Below are 21310 nucleotides of genomic sequence, written 5' to 3'. Positions count from 1 at the left end.
CTAATTGTGAGTAAGAATTAAAAATAAACTAATAGCCTAATGTTACTGCACGCTTTTGAAGTGCCATCCGCAACACTCGTCATATGATGTCCCTTATTGGGAAGTTATTTCTTCCATATTTCATTTTAACAACAGGCTTAGCGAGTGCATTGCAAATACATGAAAAGTAGGAATACAAGTCATCAATCAAGCAGACCTTCAATTGGAACTTGGCCCGACGATGTGTGCAAATCTCTCAATAACAACACTTTTGAAATCAGATATTTCTCAATAACAGCTGTTTAAATCAGGTATGAAAACAGGTATACAATTTTAATACCTGCTGAAATAAATATATAAATAAATAGTCTTCAATGCCGAAAGATACAGGCGGAGTAATTCGATTTTAAACAACAACAGTCCTAGAATATGACCATGGGGCAGACTACTTTAGGACCATATGGGCGTCTTATAGCGCGGATTGCAATTCTTATTGCAGCCTGCAGGGTTATGCGAGAAACATACGGAGGGACGCGGTCGTTGAGCTCCGCCGCCCCACATTGCATGACACGTTAAACTCAACTAGAATCGCCACCATCAATTTGATATCAACAGACCAAAAATAGTCGGAAAGCCTACAGAAACTATAGATAGTTAATGTGACAATCACATTATTAAAAATAAACTTGGAGCAATGATTTACTGAGGAACTATTTTTTTGGGAGCATGCTCTTGCAGGGAGTTCGCCGCCCCACCTGCCCATACAACCCGGTATCACGCCAAGGCGTAAAATAGATACGTCTGTCCACATCGCAAGGCGTGTTCAGGTTGACGCTTTGCCTGACCAAAGCGTCACCCTGAACACGCGTCCTTCTCCATTCGAAATGAATGGGGGAATAGCACCAACAGGGGGCGATACGTTCTCCTAGCATTTGGTGAAATTGTTACGTAGCCATATTAATCGTTATTATCTGAATGGGAAATGCAATATTTTAGGACAGATACACCATTAAACGTGTTTCTAATGACATTTCTAGCGAGAAATGTACATTTTCCTTGCATAATCTTCAATGAGTGAATGTGTATGATCTTTATTAATCTTTATGATCTGAATGGGAAATACAATATTTTAGGATCGATTCACCGTTAAACGTGTTTCTAATAACATTTCTAGCGAGAAATATACTTTTTACTTGCATAATCTTCAGTCAGTGATTGTGTCTGATCTTTAGTTTTATAGTTATTAGGAAGATTTAATCGGCTCGCTCGCATGTTTCAACGACGTCAGGATGCTAGGGACGCTGCTTTCGCTAAACTAGCAGCTCACGTGTTTCCTGCGTTTGTGTTATTAAACCGTTACTTTATGTAACTTTTAATGATATTGTAATAACCACAGGCGAGGTATTGAGCGAAGTAAGCTTGATAGCAGGTTTATTTGGTTCCACAATCGGATAGGCAGGCACAGCTCCACCGGAAAACTACAACAACCAAAACTCCCGTCCGGAAGGAAACCCCCGGAACCCCCTCTCAGAAGGCCCGCCCCTTCCTCCCAAACCCTGTGACGCTACAATATCATCTTGTTAGAAACATAGATATATATAGAACACTGTTCTATATATATCTATGGTTAGAAACACGTTTATCTGAGAGCCAACCCAGTCGCTAAAAGCATACGTTGACAGTGTACGTTTTCGTGAACACTGGATTACGTCGCATTTCAACATAAAATAGCGTGCTAAGCACACGTACACACACACACACGCACGCACGTACGCACCCCAACACACCCACACACACACACACACACACACACACACACACACACACACACACACACACGCACAATGCATTTCGCTGCTAAAACAACAACTTGGGCTGCTTCTAGGACATTTTGGGTGGATGTTGAACGGTATGTCGGCAGGACGTTTTTTGCAGGCATGACCTGGCAACCCTGCGCTGTTGCCCGAGGTGCAGAAATGCTCCGGAACAGATCTGATCCCATGGCCAAAATAATTGTCATGAATAGCATGAATAGATTCATGCATTATCATTCAACTTGAACATGTGTTTTTACAGTATAGAGTGGTGGAGGGATGACGTATGTTGGCCAACCCGGAAGTGAGCGTCGACCTGGGTTTCCATGGTTTCCCTTGACAAAAAGCCAACGGGTTTTTCCATTGGCTCTAAAAACCACGCGGCAAAGGAGCTGCCGTAAATTGTGTTGTTTTTGTCGTAAACTGGGGACCGACGGTTAAAAAATAGACAGATATTCCGAGGTATCCTTAAAAGGCAGCTTGGATGTTTTTATTTTCTGCAGTTTAGACTTCTTCTATAACCTATTTTTGAAAGCAAAACACCAAGCTCAATGATTTAACGAGGCAGGGTTATTTGAAACAATTTATTAAATATATATTTGTGAGAGGTCATTCCTTCTCCTGAGTTTGCTTCCTATTTATGTCTAGTGTACAACACTGTCCACAAGCATCACCCCCCCCCTCCCCATATGGATTTGGAGAATTGTTCCCACGTCCCAGTGGTGGAGGTATCATATATATGAAAGAGGGCATTCAATTATACTACAATGATCAATTAGGAGGCCGAAGCCCTAAAGGAAGTAATAATAATAATAATAATAATAATTCATTGAATTTATTTAGCGCTTTTCTAGACACTCAAAGACGCCTACAGTGAAGGGGGGGGGGGGGGACCTCACTAACCACCACCAGTGTGTAGCACCCACTTGGGTGATGCACGGCAAGTGATGATGTAGGTGACTGAGGGTCAACATTTGAGAACCCCTTTTATCAAAGGGGGTCTCAAAGGACTCATACGCTTCAACCTGAGTGACCCATCACACCCCGGCCATGGCTTCTTCCAACTCCTCCCTTCGGGTAGGAGATACAGGTCCCTTGGGAGCCGGACAAACAGGCTGAGGAATACCTTCTACCCCTGGGCAATTCGTCTACTTAACGCCTGACCCCCCCCCCCCCCCCCAATGGACATGTGAAATCCTCTACCATATTTATTTATTTTACTTATATGTTATGTCTGCATATTTATATTTATTGTGCCTATTGCTGTTGTTTGTGTTTGTATTTTTGCTTTTTGCACTGCTTTATTTATTTTGCACTATGGGTAGTGAGCACCACCCCAATTTCATTGTACAAGTTTGCACAATGACAATAAAGTCTGAATCTGTGGCTCCAGCCCTACAGGAAATGACTCGGCAAGTGCTCCATCTCGTTGCACCTGCACCCAGCGGCTCGCTTGCAAGATTTTGGCCTGAAGTTCTTCCCAGACCTACACCCTAGCCATCGAACACGCATATCTGAGAATCAGGCTTCTCTTTAATAATGACAAAAAGTTACGAGAGAAATACACATTAACTTTTTGTTATCTCATAAGCGGCGTGGTGCCGGCTCCTTTTGACCTTTTGACCCCAGACTTCAAAAACGTGGCCACAGGCCAGCTGTGTCTACACACCTTAAGCCACAAATGTACACCTCCATCCCACAAAAAATGGGGACTATAAACTAACCTCTGTCTTATGTACATTTACTGTACTGTTGGAGGTCACGCCCCTTTTCCGGCCTTTTCGAGATAGCTAGGGAGGCTAAAATGTTTACACACATTTCCCGGGGCCCCGAGAACGACATATCCGAGATTTGGAGTTCTAGCCCTTAGAGAAAAAAAGTTTTCCCAAATGGACTGTCATTTGGACAAAGCCCCTCAGAAGTGTTACCTGCAATACCTAATGGTTCAGAATGTGGTGGAAAAAACAGTTTTTGAGATAGGAACGTCCTACCGCCCTGAAATTTGAATACCTTATTCTAAGGCCTAACTGGGACCCCCGCACCGAAACTTGGCCCGGTCGGACCCCGAGGGCAGGAAGGGGTGGCCCTTCCTGCCCGAAACTTGGCCCGGACCCCGAGTGCAGGAAGAGGGGGCCTGGACTTTCATAGGTGCCATGCCGTAATTCCGACGCCTCATTGTTCCGACGTCTCAATGTTCCGAAATATTTCCCATTAGATCGACATGCCACTATTCCGACGGTTCAATGTTCCGAAAACGAAACCCATTGGTCCGAAGGTCTGTTAGTCCGACTTTTCAAAAAGGAGGCGCATTAGGCCGAAAAAATAGTTTTATACCTCGCTCGCTCCCTCTCTATCTCACTCTCACTCTCTCTCTGTCTCCAAAATACAACCTAGGCCTACATATCACGTTCACGATGAATTTTGGAGAGCAAAAAGACAACGCTTCACCATGGACAGAGAGCGGAGGTCTAATTCTCAACACGGGCACGAACACACACACACACACACACACACACACACACACACACACACACACACACACACACACACACACACACACACACACACACACACACACACACACACACACACACACACAGAGTGAGAGTGAGAGTGAGAGAGGGAGAGAGAGAGAGGGAGAGAGAGAGGGAGAGAGAGAGAGGGAGCGAGCGAGGTATACAACTCTTTTTCCTATTCAGCATATTGAACTGTCGGCCTAATGCTCCTCCTTTTTGAAAAGTCGGACAAACGGACCTTCGGACCAATGGGTTTCGTTTTCGGAACATTAAACCGTCGGAATAGTGGCATGTCGATCTAATGGGAAATATTTCGGAACATTGAGACGTCGGAACAATGAGGCGTCGGAATTACGGGCAGGCCCCCTTTCATAATCCTCGCTCGGTGACTGTAAAGGATGTTTGGTCGGATGTTATGACGAAGAATCATAATGTGAATGGGAATATTCTATAAATGTCTTGATATCATCTTTCGTCTCAGCACTTCTGCTGCAGCCGCTTAAAGTCTCACTCCGAGAACCTTAAAATATGAATCAATCCATTAGAAGTATGAAAATATCTTCCCGGTGGCGTAACGGGGCAAACAAGGTGTCCTTTGACATCTACGTTTCGAGGCGATTGCAACAGTGCCACACATGATCATATTTGAATATGTTTCGGGGTAGTAATTAGCTGTCGATTTTGGAGGCCTTTATCAATAATGACCAGCTATAGATTTGCTTCCCGATGGAGATTTTTGACAAATTACATGTTATTTAGCATCTACACGTTAAGCTGAGTCCAATGAGATCAAGCTCGCCTTCTTGCTACACCGAGATCATGTCCTAGACCTAGGTGTACCATGTAAAATACATGTTACCATTTGCTAGAGTGTCATGCTGGGTGTCATTGGACTCAGCTCAACGTGTAGATGCTAAATAACATGTCATTTGTCACAAATTTCTATCGGGAAGCAAATCAATAGCTGCTCATTATTGATTAAGGCCTCCAATTTCGACAGCTAATTACTACCCCGAAACATATTCAAATATGATCATGTGTGGCACTGTTGCAATCGCCTCGAAACGTAGATGTCAAAGGACACCTTGTTTGCCCCGTTTGCTTCTGATTGACTAATGAATTGATTCAGCTATTCCCCCAGAAGTCTGGGGTCAAAAGGTCAAAAGGAGCCGGCACCACACCGCTTATGAGACAAAAGTGAATGTGTATTTCTCTCATAACTTTTTTTCATTATTAAAGAGAGGCCTGATTCTCAGATATGCAGGTTAGATGGCTACGGTGTAGGTCTGGGAAGAACTTCAGGCCAAAATCTTGCAGGTGCCAAAAGGGTGCAGGTGCAACGAGATGGAGCACTTGCCGAGTCATTTCCTGTAGGGCTGGAGCCACAGGTAGAAGCGTATGCGTCCTTTGAGACCCCCTTTGATATATAAGAGACCTCAAAGTACAGCTTACTTGAATGTTGTCGACCCAGTCACCTAACAGTGACATGAGACCTGGTGGCCTGGGCTGTGGCAGTGTCAGAGAGGGTGTGTGTGTGTGTGTGTGTGTGTGTGTGTGTGTGTGTGTGTGTGTGTGTGTGTGTGTGTGTGTGTGTGTGTGTGTGTGCAACCCGGTATCACGCCAAGGCGTAAAATAGATACGTCTGTCCACATCGCAAGGCGTGTTCAGGGTCACCTATTGCATCCTTTAGGACTTCGGCCTCCTAATTGATCATTGTAGTATTGAATGCCCTCTTTCATATATATGATACCTCCACCACTGGGATGTGGCAACAATTCTCCAAATCCATATGGGGAGGGGGGGGGGTGATGCTTGTGGACAGTGTTGTACACTAGACATAAATAGGAAGCAAACTCAGGAGAAGGAATGACCTCTCACAAATATATATTTAATAAATTGTTTCAAATAACCCTGCCTCGTTAAATCATTGAGCTTGGTGTTTTGCTTTCAAAAATAGGTTATAGAAGAAGTCTAAACTGCAGAAAATAAAAACATCCAAGCTGCCTTTTAAGGATACCTCGGAATATCTGTCTATTTTTTAACCGTCGGACCCCAGTTTACGACAAAAACAAAACAATTTACGGCTGCTCCTTTGCCGCGTGGTTTTTAGAGCCAATGGAAAAACCCGTTGGCTTTTTGTCAAGGGAAACCATGGAAACCCAGGTCGACGCTCACTTCCGGGTTGGCCAACATACGTCATCCCTCCACCACTCTATACTGTAAAAACGCATGTTCAAGTTGAATGATAATGCATGAATCTATTCATGCTATTCATGACAATTATTTTGGCCATGGTGGATCCAGATCTGTTCCGGAGCATTTCTGCACCTCGGGCAACAGTGTGTGTGTGTGTGTGTGTGTGTGTGTCTTAGCACGCTATTTTATGTTGAAATGCGACGTAATCCAGTGTTCACGAAAACGTACACTGTCAACGTATGCTTTTGGCGACTGGGTTGGCTCTCAGATAAACGTGTTTCTAACCATAGATATATATAGAACAGTGTTCTATATATATCTATGTTTCTAACAAGATGATATTGTAGCGTCACAGGGTTTGGGAGGAAGGGGCGGGCCTTCTGAGAGGGGGTTCCGGGGGTTTCCTTCCGGACGGGAGTTTTGGTTGTTGTAGTTTTCCGGTGGAGCTGTGCCTGCCTATCCGATTGTGGAACCCAATAAACCTGCTATCAAGCTTACTTCGCTCAATACCTCGCCTGTGGTTATTACAATATCATTAAAAGTTACATAAAGTAACGGTTTAATAACACAAACGCAGGAAACACGTGAGCTGCTAGTTTAGCGAAAGCAGCGTCCCTAGCATCCTGACGTCGTTGAAACATGCGAGCGAGCCGATTAAATCTTCCTAATAACTATAAAACTAAAGATCAGACACAATCACTGACTGAAGATTATGCAAGTAAAAAGTATATTTCTCGCTAGAAATGTTATTAGAAACACGTTTAACGGTGAATCGATCCTAAAATATTGTATTTCCCATTCAGATCATAAAGATTAATAAAGATCATACACATTCACTGATTGAAGATTATGCAAGGAAAATGTACATTTCTCGCTAGAAATGTCATTAGAAACACGTTTAATGGTGTATCTGTCCTAAAATATTGCATTTCCCATTCAGATAATAACGATTAATATGGCTACGTAACAATTTCACCAAATGCTAGGAGAACGTATCGCCCCCTGTTGGTGCTATTCCCCCATTCATTTCGAATGGAGAAGGACGCGTGTTCAGGGTGACGCTTTGGTCAGGCAAAGCGTCAACCTGAACACGCCTTGCGATGTGGACAGACGTATCTATTTTACGCCTTGGCGTGATACCGGGTTGGCCCATATGGACGGCACGCGCTTGTATTCACTGTCTAACCCCTACCTTCTCTTTGAATCACATGTATCTGTATTAACTGTCTACCCCTACCTACTGCTTCATCACATGTATCCTTATTCACCGTCTTATCCCTACCTACTGCTTCATCACATGTATCCTTATTCACTGTCTAACCCCTACCTACTGCTTAATCACATGTATCCTCATTCATTGTCTAACCCCAACCTACTCCTTGAATCACATGTATCTATGTACTGTAAGTAGTTTTAGGGTGAACGGGTCTGAAGGGTATCAACCACCATAGAAACGATAGAAAACGTTAAATTCAAACAATTTTCTGTTGAGATCTGAAAGAAATTAACTGCCTATTGTGATACATGGTATGAACTAGAAAATAATGGCAGTAGAAAGACAGCAATTATAAAGTCAAAACAAGAGGTAGTTGGCATTAAGGACATGCCAAAAGGTAAGTGAAACGAACACAATCATGTATAATGTGCGGTTTAATTACCGTCTATTTCACAAGTGAACTTTGCAGGCTTTTTCTAATAACAAAGGTAGAGGTAATGACAGTGTCGAAATATCAAGTGTAAGTTTAATATATACAATTATATACAAATGATATAAATTCTCCTGTTTATAGAATAGAATACTTTGTCATTATACAATGTAGAACTATGGCTATGGCGTCCTCTGTTGATCGATAGGCAAACTGGTGGGGGTCGAAGCTGGGTGGGAGGCGGGCTTTAAAGATGAACTGAGATGAGATCTGAAGTTTAGTTGATATAACAGATGTATTGTCTGCCTTCTCATTGGTACAATAAATGAAAAGGGCTGAACTTGCTAAAAGGGATTCAATTGTACGTGAAGGGGTGTAAGTGTTACAGGGCGCCGCCATGTTGGATTTCAACAATCAGCTACATCACTGGCATGGTAACCTACTCCTACTCTGTGGCTCTAACAGCCATAGCAGGTAATGAGTCAGGCTCTGAGGCTCGCTGAAATGGCTACGGAAAAGCAAAGAACCAGGTCTACAGGAGGATCATACTGCATTGCCCCTGGCTTCATTAATGAATTATATAGGGCCAAGGCAGCTGGGGTAATCATACATTTCCACAGGCTACCTTTGAATAGGAAAGCAGCCCTAAATACATGGCTGGCAGCCTTAAAACTGACTAACCCTCTGATGTAAATCAGCCCGTCATGTCAATCTCCACAAGCTAGCACTCCGACCATAAAGTGTATAAACTATTACTCAGACGATATCACAGATCTATGTTTCCAAGCTGCTAATTAAACTACGGCGGGTAAGTAAACAGAAGTTCCACAAATGTCCCTTTCTACTCACCCTGTTGTTCGCCGACTACCCGATTGCCGATGCAGAGGGAGTTAACTCGAAGAAGTAGTTTCATAGTAAGATGTATCTGTGAAATATCCATCTGTGCAACATCCACCTAAAGTAAACATGACACTCGTGAATCCGCCTCGCATCTATGCTCATCCGCGGGTGTATCTCCCAAAGTGCATCTGACGTGTCTTTCGGGTCCCGTCCACCCGGAGCCGATTTTTTTGTGAATCCATGTTGTTGGAGCCATTTTGATGTTTATGTTGCAAATTAAGTGATTAAGATTGATAACACTGTTGAAATAATTATAATATTTAAGTTTATGAAATATGGTTTAATAGTATGGTGAATTATGGTTTAAAAATAACGTAATTCCATGTGTGAAAACGGATTGACTGCTGCAATCTGTCTGGCCAATGGAGTGGGACGTCAGACGTTCTGACTTGATGTATTGATGGGTTACCTACGACCATGTGGGTTAGGGTTAGGGTTAGTTAGGTTCCTAACCCTAACCCTAACCCAATGGAGTGGGACGTCGCCCGTTGTGACTTGATGTATTGATGGGTTACCTGTGACCATGTGGGGGGGAAGTGGCAAACAATTTATCAACCGTGTGAATGCGATAGGGACATATGTTTATTATTGACCAAGAAGGAACAAATAAATAGACCTATAATTTACGACGCGCATTGTCCGGTTGTATCCGCTCCCAGAAATGGCTGCTGGAAAGCTGCCACTACACAGGTCTTTAATCACCATGTTATTAGGCAGATAATAAACCACGTTCTTTAATAGGTCCTTGGTCCCATGGTGGTTTCAAATAAAACCGGACCTATGCGGTTTCGTGTTAGAATTCGTGTGGACGCCTGAAGCGACGTTAGAGTTGCGTGGAAAGTTAGGTTTTTTTTGTATTATTTTAGTAGCTTTAAATACAGCCCCTTGGTCAACTTAATTACTAACTGTACATTAAAAAGTATTTCTACTCAATCTAAAAGGTTAAACAACAACTATCTCCGCCTCGACTTGAACTTTTTTATACAGCGCGCAAACTGGATGCGCGCAGGCTTGATTCGCTCCTCTTATTTTTGCGGAGAACCAGCGCCTTGAATATGTAGGTACTACAGCGTTTGTACAGCTCGTTGCGTTTCCGCAATGAGTCAGTCTTTACGGAGAAATTCCTGAAACGCATCAAAGGAAAACGGAGGGAGAAAGATTGTTTTCGCCTTACTTGGTTGCTATTTATGGGGCGCTCCAGTGTCTCCGCTCGGACGTCCCTTAGAGAGAGCATGGCCACTTCCAAAACCTCTCTCGCCGCACAGCAACCGAAATGCCCTATGCACGGTTATGCAACCTAATCCCACCATTAGATGGTCAAGGTTGACCGGGACCTCTCGGCAGCAGACCGATTCAATGGCAGTGTCCATGCTCCGGCAGCACCCACACGCACACCAGTCACACCCACACGATCCGAAGGTGGAGCTGGAGCCTGAAATTGATCCCTCTCCACGGGGGGGGCAGTCGGACACAACAGGCATGTCCCTCACAGGCCCAAACGCATAACCAGCCATATCAAAATCACTATTTTCAACGGTGGAGTGACATTCGCGAGTCTGCAGCAACGACCTAGTTGTACCATGCAAGTGACGTCATCGGCGCTCGAATACTAAAAGACGCATTATCTTTTGTTGCTAAAAAAATGCTATATATTGACTTTTGCAATAATTTTATATTTTTCAGAACTAAAACGTTGACGATGTTGATTATTTCAGTTCAGTTAATCTTTAATGTGGTGAAAGACCAGCCTTTCAAAGCATTTCATGATCACAGGTGTTCGAGCTACTGGGCGGTAGTAGACACACCCAGGGCTTCTCCCCGGTGTGAGTCCTCGCGTGGATCTTCAGCTTGGAGCCATGACTGAAGCGCCTTGCGCATTGGTCACCCATGTAGGGCTTCTCCCCGGAGTGAGGCCTCATGTGGCAATTGTCGTGCTCTTGTTGAAAGTAGTTCGAAACAGGTGGCTTTTAACTCACTTTATTTGTTTAAGTATTTCGGTATGGTAACTATGAAGCAAAAGGGAGGGAATTGTATCCAACACTAGTAGAGAGTAATACCGTGAGCTACTTCGAGCCCCGGGCTTAGGCCCGAGTCTCTCTGCGGGGCGCCTATGATTCTCTGACCTCCGCTGGCTCCGGTCGCTGAAATTGGACCAAGTAGGCCTGGCTTATGTGAAGTGGGCTTGGTCTAGCTCTTAGCTGCAGCTTCCGCGTCTGTCTTAAAGATGCTGCCTTCTGTAGCTGGGGTAGATATTACAGCTTGTGTGTTCGATCCTGCTTCCTAGTGGCTATGTGGGGGCAGCTTATGTGCTTAAAATACATAACACATGTGGTCCTCCAGGTGCCTTTTCTGACTGAAGAGCTTCGTGCATTTGTTCAGACCTGTAGGGCTTCTCTCCGGTGTGAGTCTTCATGTGGCTCTTCAGGCAGGCTTTATAAATGAAGCGCTCCGTGCATTGGTCACACTTGTAGGGCTTCTCCCCGGTGTGAGTCCTCATGTGGACATTCAGGCTGCCTCTTTGTCTGAAGCGCTTTGCGTAGTGGTCACACTTGAAGGGCTTCTCCCCGGTGTGAGTCCTCATGTGGATCTGAAGGGTGCTTGTCTGTTCGAAGCGCATTGCGCATTGGTCACACTTGTAGGGCTTCTCCCCGGTGTGAGTCCACATGTGGCTCTTAAGCTGGCTTGTCTGTACGAAGCGCTTTGCGCATTGGTCACACTTGTAGGGCATCTCGCCGGTGTGAGTCCACATGTGCCTCTTAAGATGGCTTGAATGTCCGAAGCTCTTTGCGCAATGGTCACACTTGTAGGGCATTTCGCCGGTGTGAGTCCTCATGTGGCTCTTAAGATGGCATGGCTGTCCGAAGCCCTTTGCGCAATGGTCACACTTGTAGGGCATTTCGCCGGTGTGAGTCCTCATGTGGCTCTTAAGATGGCTTGTCTGTCCGAAGCTCTTCGTGCATTGGTCACACTTGTAGGGCATTTCGCCGGTGTGAGTCCTCATGTGGTTCTTAAGATGGCTTGAATGTCCAAAGCCCTTTGCGCAATGGTCACACTTGTAGGGCTTCTCCCCGGTGTGAGTCCTCATGTGGCCCGTAAGCTGGCTCGTCTGTCTGAAGCACTTTGCGCAATGGTCACACTTGTAGGGCTTCTCCCCGGTGTGAGTCCTAATGTGGATCTGAAGGGCGGCTGTTTGTCCAAAGCACTTTGCGCAATGGTCACACGCAATGGTTGAACTGCATGCTGCAGTTCAGGCTCTTGGCCACACTGCGGTCCACGGACAGCGAGCTCAAGGCCTCCGGTTCTGACGTGGTGAAGAGAGCGTCATGGCCGTCCACCGCCAGTGGGCCCTCCCCTTGTCCGTAGACGTTCAGGATCCGCAGCTCCCCGTTGTGACTGGCCATGTGGGAGGAGCCAGGGGCGTCCACACCCAGACTCTCTGAGGTGTCGCCGCGCTGCGTTCTGCAGTCTCTGATGTCATTGCCGTCTTCTTCAGATAGGAAAACAAAGACAGAGTAAGTAATGGTATTAATTAATTATTTGCACAAAGGGATACAGCCTGTACTTGCATACACTGATGTATTGGAAGAAGTATATTTTGAGACTTTCTTTCTAACGTCTTTTTGTTTATTATGCATTTCCCTTGTTCCCCTTGGGGGGGTCAAGGGTCAAAGGCTCCAGCTGAGAAGGCACCGCTATGTCTCCGCCTTTTAAGGATGAGGGGAGGTCATAAAGACACAACCCAGGTCATCTGTTGTTTCCTATCACCTGCTTTACCAATACTGTAGTTATACTGGGAATCAGAGCGGATTCAGCATTCCTGACACCTGCCATGAAGAAGATGTAAACCATTCTACCATAAACTGTATAATATTCCTTGTGTTTTAGGAGGGCTTTGGTCATGATTCTTTTCAAAAGAGGACCATGCTTTTTAGCGTAGGTAGAATCGAGTACATTCTCAGTTGGTAGGTCGTTTGCTTGCATGGATGCAATGTGTATTACTAACCTACAGCGGGAATGCCTCCACCAATATCCTCTTCAATCTTGATTGAAATGGTGTCTGGGGTCTGCTGCTTTCCAAAAAGAGGGAAACACACGCAAGACAAATTCTTTCATTTGCACAGATAGTTGTTAATCCCCACCTACGATAGACTGGGTGCCCCCAGCCTGTTCTGACGGTGATTTGAATTCGCCCTGTAGAAGGGTCTGGAGAAGAGCAATTCAGTTCTTTCTGCTTCCGATACGTTTTTGGAGGCGCCAATCACCGAGTTGGTTAGTTCTCCCCCTGGCGCCCTATTGGCTGGTTTAACACAATGACGACAGGGAAGCGACGGCAAGCAGCCATTTGGGTACAGAGTCAGTTGAACAAGTTGATCAAGCCTCTTGTGCTGAAGACAATGACAGCAGCTTCCCCAGACCAAAGTACAATCTACGATTGAGCTTGGTCTGGCAATAGGCAGGCTACATTTACGGAACATTAAATCATAAAGGAGTGTGCTTTATAAGGGTGTGTGCTGGAGTTGTAGCAGAAGAAGCCTCTCATTTGGATGCTGAATACGAAGATGATTTCCAACCTGCACACTCAGCTCCTCGTGGCAGACCAGCCGCTCGCCGCGCTCCATGCTCTTGGCCGCGCTGTGGTCCGCAGACAGCGAGTTCAGGGCCTCCACTTCTGACGCCGTGAAGAGGGTGTCATGGCCGCCCACCGCCAGTGGGCCCTCCCCTTTACCGTAGACGCTCAGGATCTTCAGCTCCCCGCTGTGACTGGAAGTGTGGGAGGAGCCAGGGCCTTCCACACCCAGACTCTCCGAGGTGGCGCCGCGCTGCGTGCTACGGTCTCCAAAGGCATCACAGTCTTCTGCAGAGGGAGAAAAAAAAGACCAAGTAATTGTTTTGATACACTGTTTGCATAAAAGGAGGTAGTGTGTATTTGTACACATGAAATAAACTTTTTAAATGCATGTTTATTAGGGCTGTAATGATGTGCATATTGAAACCGGAATCACGACACTCAAAACCACAAACCTGTCTCGCGGTGTGAGAAGGCACAAGCACGATACGCCCTTTCTAACTCTCCGGTCAAATTGTCGGAAATTGGGCAGATGACGTGACACATGATTTTTTTATAATTAGGCATAAATGTTAAATTAAAAGCATTTTCCCATTAAACCATCAAATGGCAGTGTAACATATAACAGTATTTTACTTAAAAGTGTGACAGTAACATTGATGACTCATCAAATGTAAATATTAATTAAATAAAGCAGAGACCTTTGGAGAAACTAATAAATGCCTTGGCATTATTTTGTATGTATTTACTTAATTAACTTAAGTTTTCAAAATGGTAAAAAGTACAAAAATAATATTTAAAGTAAATTTAGTTTTGAAACACAAATGCTGTCCTGCGGTGTGACATAGGATATCAGTTTTTTTGACTGGCAGTTACTTGGACAGCCATAGGGGTCTTTTAGTCAAGCCCCCTACCAGGATATCCCCCAGAAGTTTGGATGTGCCAAGAAGGTCAAAGGTGTGTTTGACCTCTTATCAAGAGAGTGTTAATCTCTTATCAATTTGATCAATTTCATAGTTTCTGTCAGAACATGAACGTGTCCATTTTTGATAGTCCTGTGGTGTGACGGCTCTAGTTCGTGAAAAAATCGAAATATTTTTTTTTTGGAAAATGAATCATATTTAGGTTTAAAACAATGAACTTATCCAGTTACTGTAATGCCCAAGGTCAGTCTTGTGTAGCAATGACTCAAAATGTCTGCAAAGGTGAAAGAGTCCTGTGGTGTGACAGCCCTGTCCTGTGGTGTGACATAATTAAGTCAGATGTCTAGCTAGATTCTCGTCTGTTATTTTTGAAATATTAAACATAAATATATCTATGTCTCTATATATATTAAACACATATTATAAATATTAAACATATATTAAACATAAATAAAAATAAAATATATCTGAAGTCATTGTTTGTTGTATGTGGTATGTTAACAGTCACTGATCATTAATCTGTGATTTTTGTCAGTTTTTAGGCATGAGCAAAGAAAGGACAAAGAGGTACCGGGAAAGGTTAGCGCAGGATGAAGCCAAACATGAGGAGATCCTTAGGGAGAGAAGAAGAAAGTAAATACTTTTATAATAGGGAAATTAAGTTGGTTAAACATTCTCTAAGACGTACACTTGTGTAGAAAACATGTAAAAGCTGTCTCTGTTCCATCAACAGATATCAACAACAGAAAGCTAAAGGAGAAATCCAACCAAGAAACATAACCAGCCTCCCAAAACAAAAGAGAGCAAAGCTTTGTGAGGAATGGAAGAATACAAAGACAAGGAACAGGAAGAAGAAGAAGGATCTGGCAGCCATTTTGGACATTACTCCCCCATCACACGAAGAACATGATGAGTCCTTTAGTCCATTTCATCTTTCTTCTGCTCATCTTACCCCAATTCCAAGTCCCCCCAAAAAGGTTTTTCAATCCAAGTTGACAGCCAAAATGAAGAGGCTTGAAGAGAAAACAAGGAGCTAAAAGCAATGCTCGATGGCATGAAGAAAGCCAATAGTAAGATGAGGGTTCAAAAGCATCGCTGGAATAAAGCTAAGAAAGTACGTCAACCTACCATCAGACCTTCGCCGAAAAGAGCCGCGACACAAAAAAAACAGCAAGTCACCAACTTTCTTTCCAGGGATGAAAACAGCAGGCTCTTGGCAGGAAAAAGGGATACTGTAGGCCGGAAAAATAACAAAATGCAGCGGCGGGTTTTAACCAAAACCTTGAGTGAGCTACACTCCAAATACAACCAAGCATCTAGCGTCACACAGCAAATGTCTTATCGGCAGTTTGCTCGCTACAGGCCCAAGCACATAACAGAGGCCAGGCCAACAGATAGAAATACCTGCGCATGCTACCAGCATGACAACATGCGCCTGCTGATTGACTTTGGTTTTTAAAGGCATGATTTCAACCAAAAGTCTGTCTAATCTTCTTTCTTCCATTACTTGTAACACAGAGGAACAAGAATGTATGCACAGACAGTGCACTAACTGCTGTTTTGATGAGGTGCGTTTCAACACACACGATCCTGTTCGCTACGTGGGAGCAGTGGGAGCGGGTGAAGGTGACTGCAGGGGAAAAGGTGTTCACCAACTGGGCTAAGAAAGGGGTTGAGGGAACGCTGGGAGAGCTGGCCGAGACCTTCCAGCATCATCTGGAGACAATTGCATCCCATCAATTCAATTGGATGCACCAATCAGCCAAAATGAGGGAGTTAAAAGAGAAATTGAAAGAAAATGATTTGGTGTTGCATGTAGATTTCTATGAGGATTATGGATGCAAACTGAATACCGAAATTCAATCTTTCCACTTTGGTGGAAATAGAAACCATTCATACAGTGGTTGCCTACACCATAACGGCCATTCAGAGTTTTGCAACCGTTTCAAAATCACTGAGGCATAATGAGCGTGCTGTATGGGCTCACTTACAGCCAGTCATTGAAGACCTCCAAATGCAGCACAACACACCGTTTGAGTCACTCCACCTTTACAGTGATGGTCCTGTGACACAGTATCGCAACAAGACAAATTGTTTCTTGATGAGTACAGTGCCATTTACCTGGGGGTTCAAGTGTCTCACATGGAATTACAGTGAACGGGGCCATGGAAAAGGAGCTCCTGATGGGGTTGGAGCTTGCGTGAAGCGGATGGCAGATCAGGCTGTCCAAAGGGGAGCTGATCTGCAAACTGCAGAGGCCCTCTTTGACTTCTTGTCCAGCAAAGAGGAGATGAAAAGCCAAATTAAATGGATAGAGGAAAAGGACATAGAAAAATTTGACAAACTGCTCCCTCCTGTGCTCCCAGCTGTGAAAGGCATACTAGGTACACACCAGATTTACTGTACAACACCAGGGGAGGTGTTTCATAGGGCAGTAAGTTGCCTCTGCAGCTATCCAAAGGTGTGTGGCTGCTTCAAGGTCACAAAAGTCACAATGACCGCTGACAGTCCAGCTCAAGAGATGACCCCTATCCCGTCCTTAGATGAAGACATTGAAAGTGACCAAGACATGTTGGAAGTGGGAAAGTTCATCATTGTGAAATATGATGAGAAGCAATATGTGGGCCAAGTGCTGAATATTCAGGGAGAGGAAATACAGGTAAACTGTATGGTTCAACACGGAAAGAATGCCTTTCAGTGGCCTGACAAAGAGGATAACATTTACTACTCTGAGTGACATAATTGGTACAATTTCAGAGCCTGAGCCCTATGGTCGAGTTGCCAAATTAACCAAACTGGACTAGCTCATGTTTAACACACAAGTTTGCCATTTCTCCTAAATCATTCAAATAATTAAAGGGGACATATTATACTACCAGGTGTGAGTGTGATTAGCCATTACAAGCCGTTTTGAAAATGTGCAGCTTCTGACATCACAGGTGGGCGTGTCCACCTAGATGTATGACGGATAGATAATCAACGTTTGCTACAGTCCACTGGGTAGGCTGGTAGACTGATCTATCCAGCACACATCTAGGTGGACACGCCCACCTGTGATGTCAGAAGCTGCACATTTTCAAAACGGCTTGTAATGGCTAATCACAGTCAAACCTGGTGGTATAATATGTCCCCTTTAAATCATTTCTACCTCCTATTTTAAATATTGGCTGATTGACAGTTTGTCATTATGTTCCGATCATTTCTTCTGTAAGTGATTCCTCCAGAATGTCCAATTTCTCTTGTTGTTGTTACAAAAATATAATATATTTCAACGTAAATGTTCATAGAGTGTCTCATTTCGTCCTGTGGTGTGACGGCACCTCCTGTGGTGTGGCATCACTTCAAACACAATTAATTAACGTTTACTATGTTAACTAGCTTTAACAATTATGTAAAACATTGCATAATATAACTATCAAAAGAAAAAAAATCTACATTTTCAAATATCTTTTCTCATTTTACACAATATTTCCACGGGAGCGAGTGATAAAAGATGGCACAAGTAAGGAATAGAATCCAAAAACAGCTGTGAAAAAATACATATGCAGAATTGTAAGGATCATTCCTTAAGAAAACTTCTTAACCTTAAAACATACCTGATTTGTATTTGAAATCAATTATATTTAAATATTAGAATTGTATTGTAATGTCATGTCACACCGCAGGACATATTTTGTCTGGAGCTGTGAGAAAAGCTTAATAAATTACATTACGAGTAAAAAATCTGCTAACCTCTAGCAGTTTCAAAAACTACAGTATTTGAACATTACAAATTCATACAATTCTCAAGAAATGTTGAACTTTGTTTTAAAAAATTAAAAAAAAAAACATTTGTCATCTACCCAATTTGCTAATAATCTGTCTGAATAATAGTCTGCTGACACCGCTCCTCTTATCGATGCCGTAAATCTGCGACGCGATGCCCCATCTGTGATGACCGCTCTCCGTGGCTACGGAGGATTGCATTTCTCAACAGCCTGCGAAGTCCTCATATGCGATATGAACGACATTTATCCAGAGTTTGACAAATGCGAAAAAATAGCCTGTCTGATCCTGTCTCTAGTGTTTTGTGTGCTTTGAACGGCAGTTGGTCTGCTTATAGGTCGGAATGAAGCGGCCACCGATTGACAGGATGGGTACTTTATTCTACCGGACTCGTTTGTTTCTTCACTAGACACACACACACACACACGCTACCGCTCGCTCTCCTCGCTCGCCCATTCACTCGCTGACGTCACTCACACACACATACATACGCTACTCGTAACACTGCCTCGTTATCGCGAATCAGACGTTCATGTTTTTTCCCCATCTATTTGAAAGTTAGGCTATTAAACATGTTGCATTCTATCCGGCCTGATTATGTCATTATTTAAGCTACATAGCCTAATAAGAATCCATAATAGGATATTTGACTAAACCACAAAACTAGTTGAGGGTTTTTGCCTACCTGCAAGCATCCTCCAACTGCAATCTTTGGTTATTTATTTATTAATTTAGCGATACATTAATAATATTCTTTCTGTTCAAATCTGTGTTCCAAAATATTTTTTATTAAATGTTACATTAAGTTTATTGTTACATAAGTGATGTTTAAATAAAAAGCTTTTTAGATTAAAATAATCGTGGGATGTATCGAACCGTGGGTCAAAAATCTTGATACAAACCGAATCGTGAGTTGGTTTATTGTTACAGCCCTAATGTTTATGTAATAATGAGACCGAGGGTTTAAAATGTGTACAAAGATTCAGAGTTTTGGAGAGGGATGTCTCCTCCAGCACCCTCCCCCCTAGACTCAAAGCTCAAGCGGGGGCCAGGTGGAGGACACCGAACGAACACCAGCGCAAAATGATCTGAGCATGACATGCGAGAGAAGCGCAATTATTCTATTTTGACAATAGCAAGTGACAACGTGTCCATCCCTGTAAGCTGATCAGCTAACATTTATACATTTAGAGTTCATTGATCTTTGAGAATAATAAACCAGCTCATGTGATATTTATCTTGAAACCCTTCTGGGGCCTTGACTGATTCCAACTTTGAAATACAACTCCCAAGTTTGACTCGTGTGGTCATGATTCTTTTCCAAAGAGGACCAGGCTTTTCAGCGCAGTTAGAATCGAGTACATTCTCAGTTGATCCAGGTTCTTTGCTTGCATGGATGCAATGTGTATTACTAACCTACAGCGGGCATGCCTCCACCAATATCCTCTTCAACCTTGATTGAAATGGTGTCTGGGGTCTGCTGCTTTCGACATAGAGAAGGAAACACACACAAGACATTATTTCATTTGAACAGAATAGTTTTTAATCCCCACTTACGACTCATTAAATCATAAAGGAGTGTGCTTTCTAAGGGTGTGTGCTGGAGTTGTAGCAGAGGAAGCCTCTCATTTCGATCGCTGAATAAGAAGATGATTTCCAACCTGCACACTCAGCTCCTCGTGGCAGACCAGCCGCTCGCCGCGCTCCAGGCTCTTGGCCGCGCTGTGGTCCGCAGACAGCGAGTTCAGGGCCTCCACTTCTGACGCGGTGAAGACGGTGTCATGGCCGTCCACCGCCAGTGGGCCCTCCCCTTTACCGTAGACGCTCAGGATCTTCAGCTCCCCGCTGTGACTGGACATGTGGGAGGAGCCAGGGCCGCCCACACCCAGACTCTCCGAGGTGGCGCCGCGCTGCGTGCTACGGTCTCCAAAGGCATCGCAGTCTTCTGCAGAGGGAGAAAAAAAATGACAGAAAGTAATTGTTTCGGTACAATGTTTGCATAAAAGGAGGTAAACTGTGTATTTGTACATTTGAAACTATTTCAATGTATGTACCATTGACGCAGAGGGTTTAAAATGTGTACTGCAGACAAAGATTCAGAGTTTTGGAGAGGGGTGTCTTCTCCAACACACTCCCCCCTAGACTCAAAGCTCAAGCGGGGGCCAGGTGGAGGACACTGAACGAAAACCAGAGCAAAATGATCTGATCACAACATGACATGCGAGACAAGCGCAATTATTCTATTTTTGACAATAACAAGCGACAACGTGTCCTTCCCTGTAAGCTGATCAGCTAACATTTATACATTTTGAATTCATTGATGTTTGAGAATAATAAACCAGCTCATGTGGCATCCGTCTTGAAACCCTTCTGGGCTCTTGACTGATTCCATCTTTGAAATGCTACTCCCAAGTTTGACTCGTGTTTTAGCAGGGCGCTGGTCATGATGCTTTTCCAAAAAGGACCAGGCTTTTCAGCGCAGTTAGAATCGAGTACATTCTCAGTTGGTAGGTCGTTTGCTTCCATGGATGCAATGTGTATCACTAACCTACAGCGGGCATGCCTCCACCAATATCCTCTTCAACCTTGATTGAAATGGTGTCTGGGGTCTGCTGCTTTCCACATAAAGAAGGAAACACACTCAAGACATATTCTTTCATTTGCACAGAATAGTTGTCAATCCCCACTAAGGACACATTATGCATTGTTACACTGCCAAGCCGGTTCGTTCGCGGCTTTGCACGCCCTGCAAATTCATTGTCTTGCCTGTGTAAAACTGAGGGGGTAAAATCCCCCTTCATCACAGAGCCAGCTTTCTTGGTTCACTCTGAGAAGGCGGGGCTATGCACGGAGAGTACACGTCTTATCAATAAATTGCATACTCCGAATGTTTTTTTTTAAAATTCAAGACACTCATGCAAGAATGAGTTTACATCTCAGTGTAGGATAAAACAACAAGTGCAAAAACGACAACATATGCTTTATTTTGCTGACCATGCATCGT

The 21310-nt window shown here is 43.8% G+C and overlaps 2 protein-coding genes across 3 annotated transcripts in view; both read right to left on the bottom strand.

The window, feature by feature from the left end:
• The window catches only part of LOC130369646 (uncharacterized), a 196225-nt gene extending 175343 nt beyond the window's left edge, over window positions 1-20882 (bottom strand). The window contains exons 1-3 of one of the 2 annotated variants that reach the window (XM_056575137.1): window positions 20855-20882; window positions 19968-20251; window positions 13055-13118 (exon numbers count right to left, since the gene is read on the bottom strand). In XM_056575137.1, coding sequence (XP_056431112.1) covers window positions 13055-13118; window positions 19968-20251; window positions 20855-20867 — 361 coding nt within the window. In that variant the 5' untranslated portion in view covers window positions 20868-20882. Of the gene's footprint in view, window positions 1-13054; window positions 13119-13622; window positions 13703-19967; window positions 20252-20854 lie in introns of those variants that run through there. The other variant, XM_056575138.1, reaches the window with a different exon arrangement.
• LOC130370368 (zinc finger protein 239-like) lies at window positions 10992-12900 on the bottom strand. The gene is made up of 2 exons (XM_056576129.1): window positions 12876-12900; window positions 10992-12291 (listed from the first exon to the last, which is right to left on the bottom strand). Exons 1-2 carry the CDS (start codon window positions 12898-12900, stop codon window positions 11354-11356), a joined length of 963 nt encoding a protein of 320 aa, XP_056432104.1. The 3' UTR covers window positions 10992-11353.
• Window positions 20883-21310: the final 428 nt, after the last annotated feature.

The sequence above is a fragment of the Gadus chalcogrammus genome, chromosome 17 (genome assembly GCF_026213295.1).
Source record: "Gadus chalcogrammus isolate NIFS_2021 chromosome 17, NIFS_Gcha_1.0, whole genome shotgun sequence".
NCBI classification, from domain to species: Eukaryota; Metazoa; Chordata; class Actinopteri; order Gadiformes; family Gadidae; genus Gadus; species Gadus chalcogrammus.
The sequence above is the reverse complement of the archived record's forward strand: the minus strand, read 5'-3'. Positions and strand labels throughout refer to the sequence as shown.